Source organism: Pan troglodytes, chromosome 15 (genome assembly GCF_028858775.2).
Source record: "Pan troglodytes isolate AG18354 chromosome 15, NHGRI_mPanTro3-v2.0_pri, whole genome shotgun sequence".
Classification (NCBI taxonomy): domain Eukaryota; kingdom Metazoa; phylum Chordata; class Mammalia; order Primates; family Hominidae; genus Pan; species Pan troglodytes.
The window spans coordinates 49,036,265-49,050,717 of NC_072413.2; the positions used below are offsets into that span (position 1 = coordinate 49,036,265).

Genomic DNA, 14,453 nt, shown 5'->3' on the forward strand with positions numbered 1-14,453 from the left:
TGGAGGTCCAGTGTGCTCTGCTGACTGTTGGAATACTGCCCAAGTAGTTCCAAATATGAGTTAGTAATATTTTTATTGGAAGCTCAAAAACACTTCTTCCCTCAGTAGCTTTCTGACATTCACATTAGTTCACCACATTCTGAAAATAGATATTTGGCTCCCAGCATCTTATCAAACCACAGAGTAGTATTAACTATAATTTACATTTCAAACAGTTTTCCTCAAACATGTCCACATCTGCATATGTCTCAAAAGCTTTTTTGCTTTTTTTTTAGCTCATCAAACTTTGTGAACTATTTTATACACTGATCAATTATGAATTCATGCCACTAAAGAATCTCCCAGGTTCATGGATAATAACACCAGTGTATGAGCTAATTCTAGGCTATGAATTATGGTATCATAGAAAACAAGCCCCTGGAAACTCTTCTTCAGGGTGTTGAATGAAACCATATTTCCAGTCATTCTCTCTCAATCACAACAATAACAGTTAATATACATTAAAGATTGTGCTAAGTGCTTTGCAATGCCCTATGAGGTACCACTTCCAGCCTTATTTTACACACAGATGAAATAAACTTTTGAGCCACAGACTTGCTCAAGATGAGAAACCTAGTAAGTGAGAAAGTGTGTCCTCTCACCCCAGCCTCTATGACATAGAACCTGGGCTCTTTACCACTCAGTTCCATCTTGCCTCAGAACCAGAACTATTAAATCTGTTCAAGCAATCAGTGCTTTCAGAGAGGGACATGAGTAGATTATAAAGATTGTGTAAGTACACATTCACTTTCCAGCATTCCTAGTTTTTTGGATTGCTCAAGGAGAGAGAGTTGCCCGAAAAATACACACACAACTCCTCTCTTTGTCAGCAAAAAGCAGGCCCTCAGAGAACTCAGCCAAAGGGAAGCGGAAGAACATAAGATTACCCCTGCAGGACAGTGAGTGATGGGTTAGCCAACAAAGATAGAAAGAAGTACTGTGCTTGGCAAGTGATGTCTATAAAAGGCCAGTCTTTTCTCACAAATCTGAGTAGCAACAAGAGTGACAAGAAAGGGAAAAGGCAGGGGGAGAGGAGAGCGAGCGAGCTGTGGAGGCCTGTATCAGTGGTCATGACAGTGTGAGTGGCACTGGTGGCTGTTTTGGGAAGCAATGACAGATATAATCAGCTGAAAACAGCAGAAAAACAAATCACTCGAGATAGAAGACAGAACAGCTTTGCTGCTGTGGGGGACAGCCAGCCACCTGTCTCTGGTTTCTACAGTCCTTTGAGGTCTGGGCAGGAAACTCCAGCCTGGGCAGGGTGGAATGAGGGCAGGCAGCTGCCTCTGCTCAGCAGCCCTCAAATGCATCCGCATTCCCTGCTGGGGCAGCCTAGCCAGTACAGATGGACAATCAGAGGAGGGAAGAGGACATAGTCACGCGATGTGGCATCCCAGCGATGCGTGAAAGCCATTCCTGGGCAATGACATCTGCAGCCACAGCACAGTCCTGAACTGATTTTCACACAGTCCTGTTCTGCAGAGGCAACACTAAGCAGGAGGGCAACGGGGCTTCTCATGCCTTCTGCCATTCTTTGATAGGGATAAATGATGCATTCTCAATCATCAAAAAATTCCCCCTCCAGATTGCTGCCTTTATGTCTCTCCCATATAGAAAGGCTGGAGTTGCCCTACCATCACCATGTGACTGTCGCAAACTGTTCACCATATTCTGTTAAAAAGTGCCAGGAAGTGTTCGCAATGTTTCAAAAAAGATATTTCCATTAAGAAGAAAGTTAAAATGTTATGGCTAGGTACTTAAATAGTTTTTCCACTATTTAGCGGGGAAAACTGTTCAGTTTCATTTCCCAAAGACATTTGTGGTTTTATTTTATACAGTTCTATGTGATTCGAATGATATTTTGAGGACTGCTATAACAATAAAAGTTTTGGGTTTCTGAAGGGTGCTCAGATTGAAGGGCTATAGTGACAGTTTTTTAGCAATGTTAGGCCAGGTGCTGGATACAGAAAACATCCCTTGGTCCTCAGGCCTAACCAGATGGAACAAGACCACAGTGCACATGTGCTAATCACCCACTTCTTCCCTGACAGCTTTGCCGATTCCTGCAGGTAGGAATGTAAGTGGTCATTAACACACACTTCCTACAATTTGGACTGCTCAGGTGCCAGCTCTTGAGGTACTCTGTGACCGTTTTAACTGCAAGTAATTTTGCCCTGTCACAACTTCTATGACATTGGGCACCTCTCTCCTGGAAGCCCACTCTGTACCTATGTTGGAATCAGCTGTGGGTATAGCTTATCTCTTCCATTGAACTGTAAACTCCATAAGGGCAGGACTCCTTCTGAACCACCTTCATGTCCCTCCCTCCTCCTGCTCCCCTGCCAGCACTATGAGCATAAGATCAGATCTCATTTCTCCCTTCATCCTAATACCATATCAACACTGCACACCACATACCCACCACCCACCAGTAGCCACTCTGAAGCCTGCTGGCCACATGTGTGGGCCTCAGCTGATTGTCTACTGCTGGACCCCTTCTGGTTTGCTCTTCCCATCCATTCATCCTTCCTCTCACATCTTGTTGCCCTGCACCAATGGGGTGATAGATGGAATATCAGATGTCTCCTGGAGGACCAGTCTTGCCAATAGGGTTCCATTCTAATAGCCAGTTGATTCCACCATGTCATGACAAAATTCTTTACAGCTTCCAACTGTAAAGTTCACTTGAGAAGTTAAGACAAATCATGCTCATTTTCTAGAAAGTACAGATTCTATTTTTCAATTCAAAAACACATTTTTTGCCTGTGTATGGCCACCCTATCCAAAATTTCCACCCTTATTCCCAGTACTCACCATCCTCTTTTCCTACTTTTTTGATTCTTTCTTAGCACTTTTTACTAATATACTCCATATTTTACTTACTTATTGCTATGGTTTGAATATCTCTTCCAAAACCCATGTTGAAATGTAATTGCCATTATAAAAGTATTAAGAGGTGGAGCCTTTAAGGAGTGATTAGGACATGAGGCCCCTGCCTTCATGAATGGATGAATGCCATTATCTTGGGAGTGGGTTAATTATCATGGGAGTGGGCTCATTATCATGGGAGTGGGCTCCCAATAAAAGGTTGAAGTTTGGCCCTTATCCTCTCATTTCCCATGCTCGCCTGTCCTTCTGCCTTCTGCCATGGGATGATGCAGCATGAAGGCCCCACCAGAAGCCAACACCATGCTTTTGGACTTCCTAGTCTTCAGAACCATGAGCTAAATATAATTCTATTATTTATAATCACCCAGTCTGTGGGATTCTGTTATATCAACATAAAATGGAGGAAGACACTTATCTTGCTTATTATTTATCCCTCTTGATAGAATATAAGTCCCATGAAGGCAAGAATTTTGATTTCTTTATTATTCCTGTGTCCATTGCAGTTCCTGGCCGAGAAAAGTCACCCAACAAACATTATTTGGGTAAATGAAGGAGTAGGTAGTGAATGAAGGGAGGTGTCTGTTCCTTTCTGGCCAGACCACTGGCTACCCAAGGCTGTGGGCATCCTCTCCTCCTGTCCATGGGAAGGAATTCTCCCAGCCTGTCCATCATGCCCCTCGGGAGCCTGGCTTGTTGGCTTTCTGCTCTTCCCATGATGCAGCACTCACCTTCAGCTTGTGCTCATGCTCCTTGTTGACACGGGCCAGCAGCTGGGCTTTTCTTCTGTTGAGGGCATCGATGAGGGCATCACATTGGGCCACCAGACAGGCTTCAAACTCCACACTGTTCTCCTGTGTAACAGAGCACATTTCTCAACTGCAAGCTGCTGGGTGCCTCAGGCTGCCAGAGAAAACAGAGCTCCCCCATCCTGCTGAAGGGAATGAAAAGGAACTCTGTCCACAATGCACATTTGGTAATTAAAAAAAAATAACTGGATAAACTTTATTCTACAGTGGTCATGTTTTGCTTTAAATTTAGATTAAAAGGGATAAATATTTATCACTTAAATTTATCAAAAGGAAATCATCTCCACAATTTGAATTCTATTAAGCAAAACAAAGCTTTAGTTCATAGAGTTGTTTATGAATGTTTTTGAGGGCCACATATATTCAGCTATGTATGGTGGAAGCTGGCATTCAAAAAGGCAATGAGGAGGGAGTGGGGCATTGCTGAGGCATGAGAAATCATTAAATTCAAAGGAATAAAGAAGAAAAAGGATGGCACTGGTCTTCAATATTAACAATAATCCAATGAGAACAGAAGTTTATAAGATATGAGAATAATGGGTAAAAGTACTTGCCCCTTTCATTAAGGAAAGCAAATAGTAGGCAGATAAAAACAATCAACGTGTGTAACAGGGATCACCCTGCCATAAAAATCAGATATGACCCAACACCTTGCAGGGGAAAGGCAACTTCATACTAAATGAATTATAGCTTCCCTATGATGTTTAAATTAAATGCTGGATATAACCTTTTTATTTGATTTAAATCTGTACATGCCATAGACATTTATTTTAAGCAATTCTTTCAATGAGTTATATGCAGTTATTAAGGATAAGCTTTTCAATGAGTAATATATGCAATTTTGATTCTTAACTCATAATCTGAAAAAAAGTAATTTACAGTAAACGAAAGCTAAATACTCACATATACGTTGGTAGTACTTAAAAAACACCACCCAGTTGAGTAAACTGTAAACTTTTGGGGCTGGCAAGAAAGGCACAATTTAAATTTATTTAAGGCACAAATTTTAATTTATTACCAAAGTCATAAAGAACTGTGTCTTTTTATATAATAATCAACTGGTAGGCATTTAGTAATTGTTTTCAAATGCAAGGTCTTCGTATAAGGAATGCATTAGTAATTGCTTGAGCAATGCTAAATTTTGGCTTTCACGGCAATTGCTTTTGAACTCTCAGAGAAGGCCTTTGGAAAACATCATTTAAGAGCTCTCTATGCCACATGCAGGGTAATATTGGAGGGTGGGGTGAGGGGAAACCTTCTCCTTGTAAGCTCTGTCACTGATTTAGAGCAGAAAGAAAGCTTTGCTCTGATGAAGAGGCCCGGGCAGAGGCAAGCCTGGGGCTGCACATTTTATGCCAGCAGAGTAAAGAAAGAACTGATTGATAAACTCTATTGCTTTGGAAAACAGAAGGAAGTATACAAAACTGCTAGGCTGTTAGGGAATCAAAAGTTTAACATGGGCATGTGTGCCAAAAAAAAAAAAAGGCAAAGAAATCAGTGTGTAATTCTTTGAAAGGGTGGCTTACATTTAAAAATCCATTTCTGCCTTGACATGGTTAAATATGAACTTAGTCAATTTACTGGAGGCCAGAACTAAGGTTATTTCTGTGAGGCAAACCTCAAAACATAAGAATGCTAAACAGTACAGAGGGTCATTATTTTACTGTCTTATACAGTTTATGGTTTTTCTCCTTCAGCTATAGTGGAGAATTTGTGAGCTCTTAAATGCTGGTTGAATTGCTGGTCATTGTGTGTAGATAAAGCAATCTGAAATTACAGTTGCCAGGGGATCATGGTTGAAAAATATTTAAATGTCTAAGCAGAGGAGAAGCATTATTGTGGGTCAGGGAGGAAGAAAAGAAGAAAGAAAGGCAGAAAGGGAGGAAGAAAAAAGAGGAAGGAACAAGGGAGGAATGAAAAAGAAAAAAAGGAAGGCAGGAAGGAAATGAAGGAAGAAAAGAAGAGAAAACTGTGGCCTGTTACCATTAAATGATACAATTATTACAAGGTGTTTTGGAAACCTACAAGGTTTTACCAACTCAACAATAAGGACCCTGAGTTTACAAAAAAATAGGCCTCTTTCTGAATATTCAGTAGTAGAGAATTAGGACCTCAGTGTGGAAGACAGGAACCAGTTGGAAAATCAGGCTGTGTTTCCGGCTTGTTGGCAAAAAGTAACTACCTCAAGAAGGGGTATGTTTGAAGTTGATCTCTATGTGTTTGTAAAGAACAACAACAACAACAAAATAGGAATTTTCCCACGACACATAAAAATAAAAGAGGAGAAGGAAACTCTCCCGCCACACAGTTACATATTAACCGGCGGGTTTCCTTGCGTCCCAGGTAACACCCATACCTGGATCTGCTGGACCATGTTGCGCAGCTGTACCAGAAACTCCTTGGCTTCTTTGGCCCTGTCTGACAGTCCGTTCAGCGCCTGGGAGAGCTGGCTCTGCAAAGACAAAGAAGGAAGCCATGGAGCTGTAATCACAGGATACACCAACAAGGCCACACAGGTGTTTTCAGCGAGACTCAAAACTGAAGAGTCATCAACCTCCTCAGATTCCTCTTGTCTGAGGTTGGACCTTTTTGCTGGCATTTGTACAGGTAGATTCTGGTGTCGAAACTCCCTGTGCTCCTGAGTAGTTTCTCCTTGGAAGCAGTGAACACTTCTGGCTACAGCAGTCAAAGGCCCTCACCAGCTGATATCAACCTAGAATTTCTTCATCTCCTCCTTCATTGATTAATTAGACAATCATTTATTGAATACATATTTGCTAAGGACTAAAAAAGCAAAACAAAATAGTGAGTCAGATGATCTAATTCTTATCAACGTTACTTAGCACAAAGGGCTATTGGTCTGGGATTAGGGCAGAAAGAATAAAGAACAGGATGAAGGAAGGGGTAGGTACTGGTGTGATCCTCTGGGGCCACTTAAATATAATCACAAATTCAATGGGCAGGATGACATTCCACTCCTGCCTCATCCGTGTCCTCTTCTTTCTCCCAAGTACAGCCCTGCTGCCCTAGCACATTTGTGTCCTCTCCCCACTAGCCTCCGACACCAAGGCTTACTCTCTTTCTTTCTTCCCACACCACCCCATCCATATGAGGAGGCAGTACTGCTGGGTTGGCAAGGTGTCCAGGTAGGTACTCGCTCTTCCAGCCTCCTCGTCCGCTGGGGAGGCCGTGGTACACAATCCTGACGGACGAGACCTAAGTGGAAGTCTGCTGGGGACTGGAGGGGTCTGAGAAAGCTTTTGCTTTTCTGCTGATACGGAACCACTGTGATTGATGCAGCCTCTCCACTGTGGTTCCTGACTTTAGGATGGATGTGATGTCTTCTGGCTCACATGAGGAGAAGGCCAATAGGGTATGGGTGGAGGGATGGGAGGGGAAGGAGCTAGGTTCTGATGGCATCTTTGAGCAGCTGAGCCAACACCTGAAACCTTCACCACTAGCTTTCTTGTTATGTGATAAAAATTAACTCCTATTTAAGTCACTGTTCTGGAGTTTTCTATTGCTAGCAGGAATTTATATCAAGTATCACTGTACTTGATACAAATTCCTTCCCCTCCTAGCAGTCTGGGTATACCCTTCCGTAACTCAGGTACAGAGACAGACTCCCTTTCCTGCACTGTCTTCTTTTCAAATTAAAGCCTATTCTCCTTGCCAACACAATGATTCATCTACCCTTTCCTTTCTGTAAAAGGACAGAACCTTAAAATTATATCTTTTGGTGCTGTGAATGCTTTTCTCTTATATTTGTCTTTTAAATACAAAGTTGGGCACTGACTCTCTAAAAATATGCACACCAAATGCTTGGTTGAGGCAATGTGGGATGGTAGAAAGAATATAGGCTTTGAAAGGGTGCAGATTCTCGCTCTATCCCCTCTAAGTGTGACCTGGAGAAAGTTACCTTTGTCTGAATTACTCCAATGGAAAAGGTGGGAAGAATAGTAATACTTTGTAGTTGGGTTATTGTGAGGGTTGAATGCATTAATCAATGTGAAAGCTCCTGCTAGTTAAGGGAACAATTCTGAATTCAGAAATGCCGTCAGTTACTGGCTGTTCAACCCTTTATACATTGTTTTACCTCATCCATAAAATCAGAGGAAGAATACTATTCTTGGGTTTTGTGGGCATTGCGTAAGATACTATATCTAAAGCCCAGAACCCTATTACCCTACTGGTGCACAGTGCATGATGCGTGCTTAATAAATGCTGGCTGTTAACTTTTTTTTTTTTTTTTTTTTTTTTTGAGACAGAGTCTCACTCTCTCACCCAGGCTGAAGTGCAATGGTGTGATCTTGTCTCACTGCAATCTCTGCCTCCCAGGTTCAAGCGATTCTCCTGCCTCAGCCTCCCGAATAGCTGGGATTACAGCCGTGCACCACCACACCGAGTGAACTTCTGTATTTTTAGTAGAGATGGGGTTTCTCCATGTTGGCCAGGCTGGTCTCAAACTCCTGACTTCAGGTGATCCGCCCACCTCGACCTCCCAAAGTGCTGGGATTACAGGTGTGAGCCACCGTGCCCAACCAGCTGTTAACTCTTATTTGTTTTCTTCATTCTTGCTCACACAAACACCTGCTGACTGGAGGGATTCGCAGGACAGATTCCTGGAACAGGGTCTGTTGGAGAACATTTTCGATCACCTGTACTTTGCTCTATGTATTCAGGCTCCAAGAGGCAAGACCAACACAACTGAGTAAGATAAAGCTCAAAGTGAGCCTACAGTTGCAAAATTCTTTATGATTGGGTCTCAGCTACAACATTATTTGGAGTAAAAGTTTCTCCTCAATAACTATTAATATTTCCAGGAGCCCAAGGGATAAAGGAGGGAAAAACGGTCTCATTTGGAAGGGCAGGCAATAATATGAGAGGCATATTTTAAAGAATAAATTTTTTTTCATTATTACTTTAGAACTCATATCTTTTTTTTTCCTGAATGAGTAAAAGTTTGCTGGACTACCATAGTTTTCTTCCTCTTTTTATTATAACCTATGTTTAGTAACCACACTTAGATGTTTCAGTACAGAAGCAAAATTGATTTGGTTACACAGAAGTGAAGCTGCCTGGTGTCTTGTATTCCAACCTTGCAATTAATTGTGTCTGTATAAGACAGACTTGATACCCATAGATTTTTTGACCAGTTGCTGCTGTATACTTAGAAATACAATCATTCCTAGTAGTAGACAAAGAGTTTTGGCCCCATCTAGTCCCAGGATTTTATATGACAAAGCAGTAAGTGAACTGCAAAAATCAATTTATTTCCAATTTCCTCTTTGTGTTTATGGTCCGTCCCAAGAATGCCTTCTACCTGGCTGATGATTGTTCTGGTATTTGATAAAAAATTGCATTATAAGATAAAGATCTAGAAATCATTCTCTTAAGCTTTGTCCACTTGTAGAAATTGAGGAGACAATGAAAAATCCTGGAAAACTATCACTAGAAAGTGCTCTTATTGTAAGGATTTATATGCACATTGTTTTTATAGGATGGTATTTTGATCACATTTATAAGCTCCATCTGATGTAGAAGAACATTGTTATTGACTGATTTTGTTTCCCAGATGCATTTAAATTCCTACTCTGTGCTAACAAAGATGTTCTGTATTCAGGACCACAGAGCAGTGCTGGAAATTTATGACCAGAACAATGAAGATGCAAATATGTAGTATGTGTTTTCATCACGGCATCTTTGGCGGTACAAGCAGTCATTTAAGGGAGAAAGGTACGTTCTAAAGCTGTTTATAATGCCTAAGCAGTGACATTCAGATTTCTTGGATATTTGTTTTCTAGGTTACTGAAAAGGTGTCACGATCTGAAGGTGAATGAGAGGAGAAAAATGATGCAGCTGAAGCCCTGATCTCCAGTCAAGTTGTTCTTGGCTGGGAGCATGCTGAGAATCACCGAGGTCTCCCAGAAAGATGACAAGTTGTTCAAGCCTGGAGGACAGAAACAAAGAACTCTGCCTCCTCCTTCCCTCCTTGCGTGGCTTTCGTTCTCAGCTTCCACCCTGACCCTGGCTCCCCTTGCCTCCCCAGGAGGGAGAGATCAGGCACTTGCCCTGGGAGTGACTGTGGAGGACGTTTCAGGACCTACTTCTCACGCTCGGCAAATGGGTAATGCAATGCAATCCATCCCGCCCAATGCCTCACTTGCCCAAGCTGCTGAGCGTGCCCAGGCAGAAGACAGTATCTTCTTTCCATTTCCCACTGTAAACATTCTTCACGTGGCCTTTTCCCCTCAATTCACCACAAATATTGGATAGAGATAAACTGGGACAAATGAAAAGAAGCTTTCTGGCTGTCTCGGATCTGAAGTTACAGGCACAGGATGGGTCAAAAGGGTCACTCGAAGAGTCGGTACAAAACAGATGAGGTGGCAAACAAGCACTGGCAGCTTGACGGCTCAGAAAACGACCCAGCTGCCTCCCCGGGCGTGGGGCACCTTCTGGTGCTGTATCACAGTGCATGCCATTCAGGCACCACAACACCACTGGGCCCAGGAGCCAAAGCCCACTCCCACTCCTTCCCAGGTACAAAGGTAAACACAACACTCAGGAAAAAAGTGATCATTGATGCAATGGGACTTTGAGGGAAGGCTGCCAAGGAGAATAACAGTTTTTCTGATGAAATATTGATCTCTGGGTCACATTGCTCAGCAATTACTCATTGCCGGTTACTCAGTACATTGCTGACATAGTACAATCAAAAAGTGTAAGCAAGAAATTCTAATAATTGTAAGCAAGAAATTCTAATAATTGTAATACATTGGTCATTTCTTATGAGCCAGGAACTCTGATGGGTGCTTTCAATGCAATCCCAATCACCTCCCTGCCATTTTGCAGAGGTGCCGAGAGGATACCCCTGAGTGAAGGTTTCACCACTCACATATGGAACAGCTGGAACACAAACCCTCATCTGATGGCAAACTCACGCTCTTTGCTCCAGCCTCCCAAAAAAAGAGAATTCTCTCACCTCACAGGCCAAAACAATTGTTTAATTGTTTAATCCACGGTGAGAGCATGTACAACCAGAGAAGGTGAGAGGATGACTATGATTGATTATGAGGTGGTCTGATTATGCTTAGCAGCCAGATAGTATGTAAATTACAGCATGACTAGTTAACCTATGAAACATTCAACTTTTTTCCTGCATGAAGTTTTCTGGTGAATTTGAAAAAGTCCCCTAAGAGAGGAGTCTCATGGAGGAGGGAAGAAGCTTTGGATTCAGGTCCACTGACAACTTTGTCAACTACTGGCCTAAGATCTTGGGCAGAGATTGGGTGAAGTGGGAATTAAGTAAAGGAAGGAGACCTCACAGAGTGACTGGTACTTGGGGAACCATCAAGCTGAGCTGTCCAAGGGTCCTGATTCCCCTTCTAGGAAACATTTCTATTCCTCCTGCTTGCACCTTTAGTGCCTGCAAGAATGGATCCCTTCTCCGGTTTCTCTGGTGCTGGAAGATCCTGGATATACCCCAACCCCAGTTCACTATAGTCAGATGGACAGGAATCCTCCAAGACCAGCTGGTCTGCAGATGCCAATTTATCTCTAAGCCCAGCAAAGGGCTGGCGCAGTGAACAGGCTATGATTTGCAAAAGAGTAGCTGGGCCTGGGAATGGAAGCACACAGTATAGGGACAAAGGATGTGTGTGTGTGTATGAGTGTGCATATGGTGTGTGTGTGTATGAGTGTGCATATGCCTGTGAGTGTGTGAAAGTCTATGTGTATGTGGGTAAGAATGTGAGTTTAAGAGTGTGTAAGTATGTAAGAATGTGTATGTGTATGTATGTGATTGTATGTGAGATATGTCATCAGTGGAGTATGGGGAGGCTCTTGGCTTTGGGGGAGGCTCTTGGCTTTGAGCAAGGCTGGTATCAGAGGAATCTTATGGGTAGGGATTTGCTCCATTAAACTGCTGCTTATTGTTAATTGGTTATAAGAAAGATTCGAGGCCGGGCGTGGTGGCTCATGCTTGTAATCCCAGCACTTCGGGAGGCCAAGGCGGGCGGATCACTTGAGGCCAGGAGTTCAAGATCAGCTTGGCCAACATGGTGAAACCTTGTCTCTACTAAAAATACAAAAAGTTAGCCAGGCATGGTGGCGGGCGCCTGTAACTCCAGCTATTCAGTAGGCTTAGGCATGAAAATCGCTTGAACCTGAGAGGCGGAGGTTGCAGTGAGCTGAGATTGCGCCATTGCACTCCAGCCTGGGCAACAAGAATGAAACTCTTTCCAAAAAAAAAAAAAAAAAGAAAGAAAAGAAAAGAAAGAAAGAAAGATTGATTCTATCCTTGACCAAGTTATAGCCAGGGTCCTCTGAGCCCTCTTCTTACCTAGGCCTCAACCTTGGCCTATAAAGACTTGAAGAAACACACAGTTTCTAACAGCTCAAGGCTGAATTCCTAAGATGACCCCAGCCTCCTTTAAGGTACCTGTCTGAGAAAATTCAAGGCTGCCAAAAGAATTTGATGTTGTTCCATTGAACACCTGAAGAAAGGGACTCTATCTGCCAGTCTCTGTGAGAGGGTAGGGGTCTAACTTCAATAAGCACAAGTTAGCAAACCCAGATGGATTTCATACAGACTGATTTTCTCCTTCCTGATTTTTGGAATTTTTTCACTTCTCTAACTCTGAGCCCCTGCTCAACCCCTTTCCTATTCCCTCATTCCCCTTGTAAAGTGCCCAGTCACCTCTGTACAAATCGAAGTTGAGCTCAGTTCATGATGTACTCTTTTCCCTGTTGCAATTGTATACTGATTAAAATCTGTCCTTTTTACACATTAAAATCTTTCCTTACCACTTTAATTAGTGTCCAGCTAGTTAGTGACAGTTGCTAGCCCTGCCGCTGACCCAGGGAGAGCAGGGCAATCTCTGGGCAATGAGCTGACCCTTCAGCAGGCCAAGGTTACCTTGAAGGATAAGTGAGGGAGCACATCACCAAGGATGCAAATTCCTCCACCTAAGCCAGCACATCTCTCATATACTAAACAAATCTCACCATTTGTATTGCGAACCTGACTCTATGAGCTGTGTGGAGGGCAGAAAGGAGGAGGGCTCTGTGCTTTTATTCCAACACACTGTTACATAGAATCCCCTTTCCCATTCTCTGTTGTTAGACTTGCATGCCCAACCACACAAATATTCACACCAAAAGCTAATGCATGGTGACATTTACCTCTTTTTAAATAATAATTTAAGTCTAAACATGCTGTTTCATTCTTTGAACCACAAAAAATGTATCAGACATGCCATTATTCCATCAGATAGTAGGAATTGGGCCAGACAGAGCAATGGGGACCAACATGGCATTGGAGTTAACAGGATAGACTTCAAAGTCAGACGGACTTGAGTTTCAGTGGTGGCATTTCACTAGTTGTGTGATCATGGACCTATTACCTAACTGTAGTGAATACTGTGGTGCTCTACCCAGAATATTCTCTCAAAGACTATGCATCCTTCTCCCAGCTGCAGGGAATATCAGCTGTTGATAGATTACCCTAGGAATTGCTCTTGGCCACAGGGAACTAACTGCCTTACTGAAAGCTATGTCCCCTTCTGGGGATGTCCCATGGCAAGTGAATGGCTGGGGCCCCCTTGCTTCAATTTTGGACAACCCTGAGGAACCATCCCAGATCTAGAACTTGTAGTAGGATTGGTTGAGGCCATTGCAGGTTAGCTTCAGCCTCAGTTCAATCCTGGCTTCCTCACTTCCAGGTGGATCTACCAAGAGCACACAACAACTAACTATCTCTCAGAGTCTGTGTCCAGGGAACCCAGTCTAAACTACTAAGCTTCAGTTTCCTCATCTGCAACATGGGGATAATAAGAACCTACATCCTAGGACTACCATGAGGATTACATGAAATCATGTATATAAAGTTATACGCAATGCCTGGCATATTGTTAAAATTCAGTAAGTAGTACAGGTTGAATATCCCTGTTCTGAAAATCCAAAATCTGAAACATTTCAATGAACCTTTCCTTTGAGCGTCTTGTCAGCACTCAGAAAGTTTTGAATTTTGGAGCACTTCAGATTTCAGATTTTTGGATTAGTGATCCTCCACTGGTAAGTATAAGGTAAATATACCAGAATCTGCAACACTCAAAATCTGAAACACTACTGGTCCTAATCATTCCGGATAAGAGATAATCAACCAATGTTATTTTTATTTATTTACTTATTTATTTATTTGAGATGGTGTCTCGCTCTGTCGCCCAGGCTGGAGTGCAGTGGTACGATCTCAGCTCACTGCAACCTCCACCTCCCGGGTTCAAGCAATTCTCCTGCCTCAGCCTCCTCCTGAGTAGCTGGGACTACAGGTGTGCGCCACCACACCTGGCTAAATTTTGTATTTTTAGTAGAGACGGGGTTTCACCATATTGGTCAGGCTGGTCTTGAACTCCTGACCTTGTGATCTACCTGCCTCGGCCTCCCAAAGTGCTGGGATTACAGGCGTGAGCCACTGTGCCTAGCCCAATGATGTTTTTATAGTAAGAATAAAGTTAAAATATACATACATAAATCACGAAAACACTTTTGTCATACCACATCTTGACTGAGGGTTTGGTCAATTACAATTATTCAAACAGTGGGGTAGACTGTAGTATTGTTCAGAACAATTTGCTCTGGTCCCATTTTGTCACATGACTTGCAGTGCCTCCTGCAGATGGAGCATGTGTCCCTACTCCCTTGTCATCCTTGGCCATA

General features: G+C 42.7%; 1 protein-coding gene across 12 annotated transcripts in view; it reads right to left on the reverse strand.

Annotated features, from left to right (window-relative positions):
• Positions 1–14,453, reverse strand: part of TRIM9 (tripartite motif containing 9) — a 263,725-nt gene that overhangs the window by 43,968 nt on the left and 205,304 nt on the right. For all 12 annotated transcript variants that reach the window (XM_054666555.2, XM_054666553.2, XM_054666551.2 and 9 more), the window contains 2 exons: positions 6,091–6,186; positions 3,657–3,779 (listed from right to left, as the gene is read on the reverse strand). In XM_054666555.2, the coding sequence (XP_054522530.1) occupies positions 3,657–3,779; positions 6,091–6,186 (219 nt within the window). The remainder of the gene's footprint in view (positions 1–3,656; positions 3,780–6,090; positions 6,187–14,453) is intronic.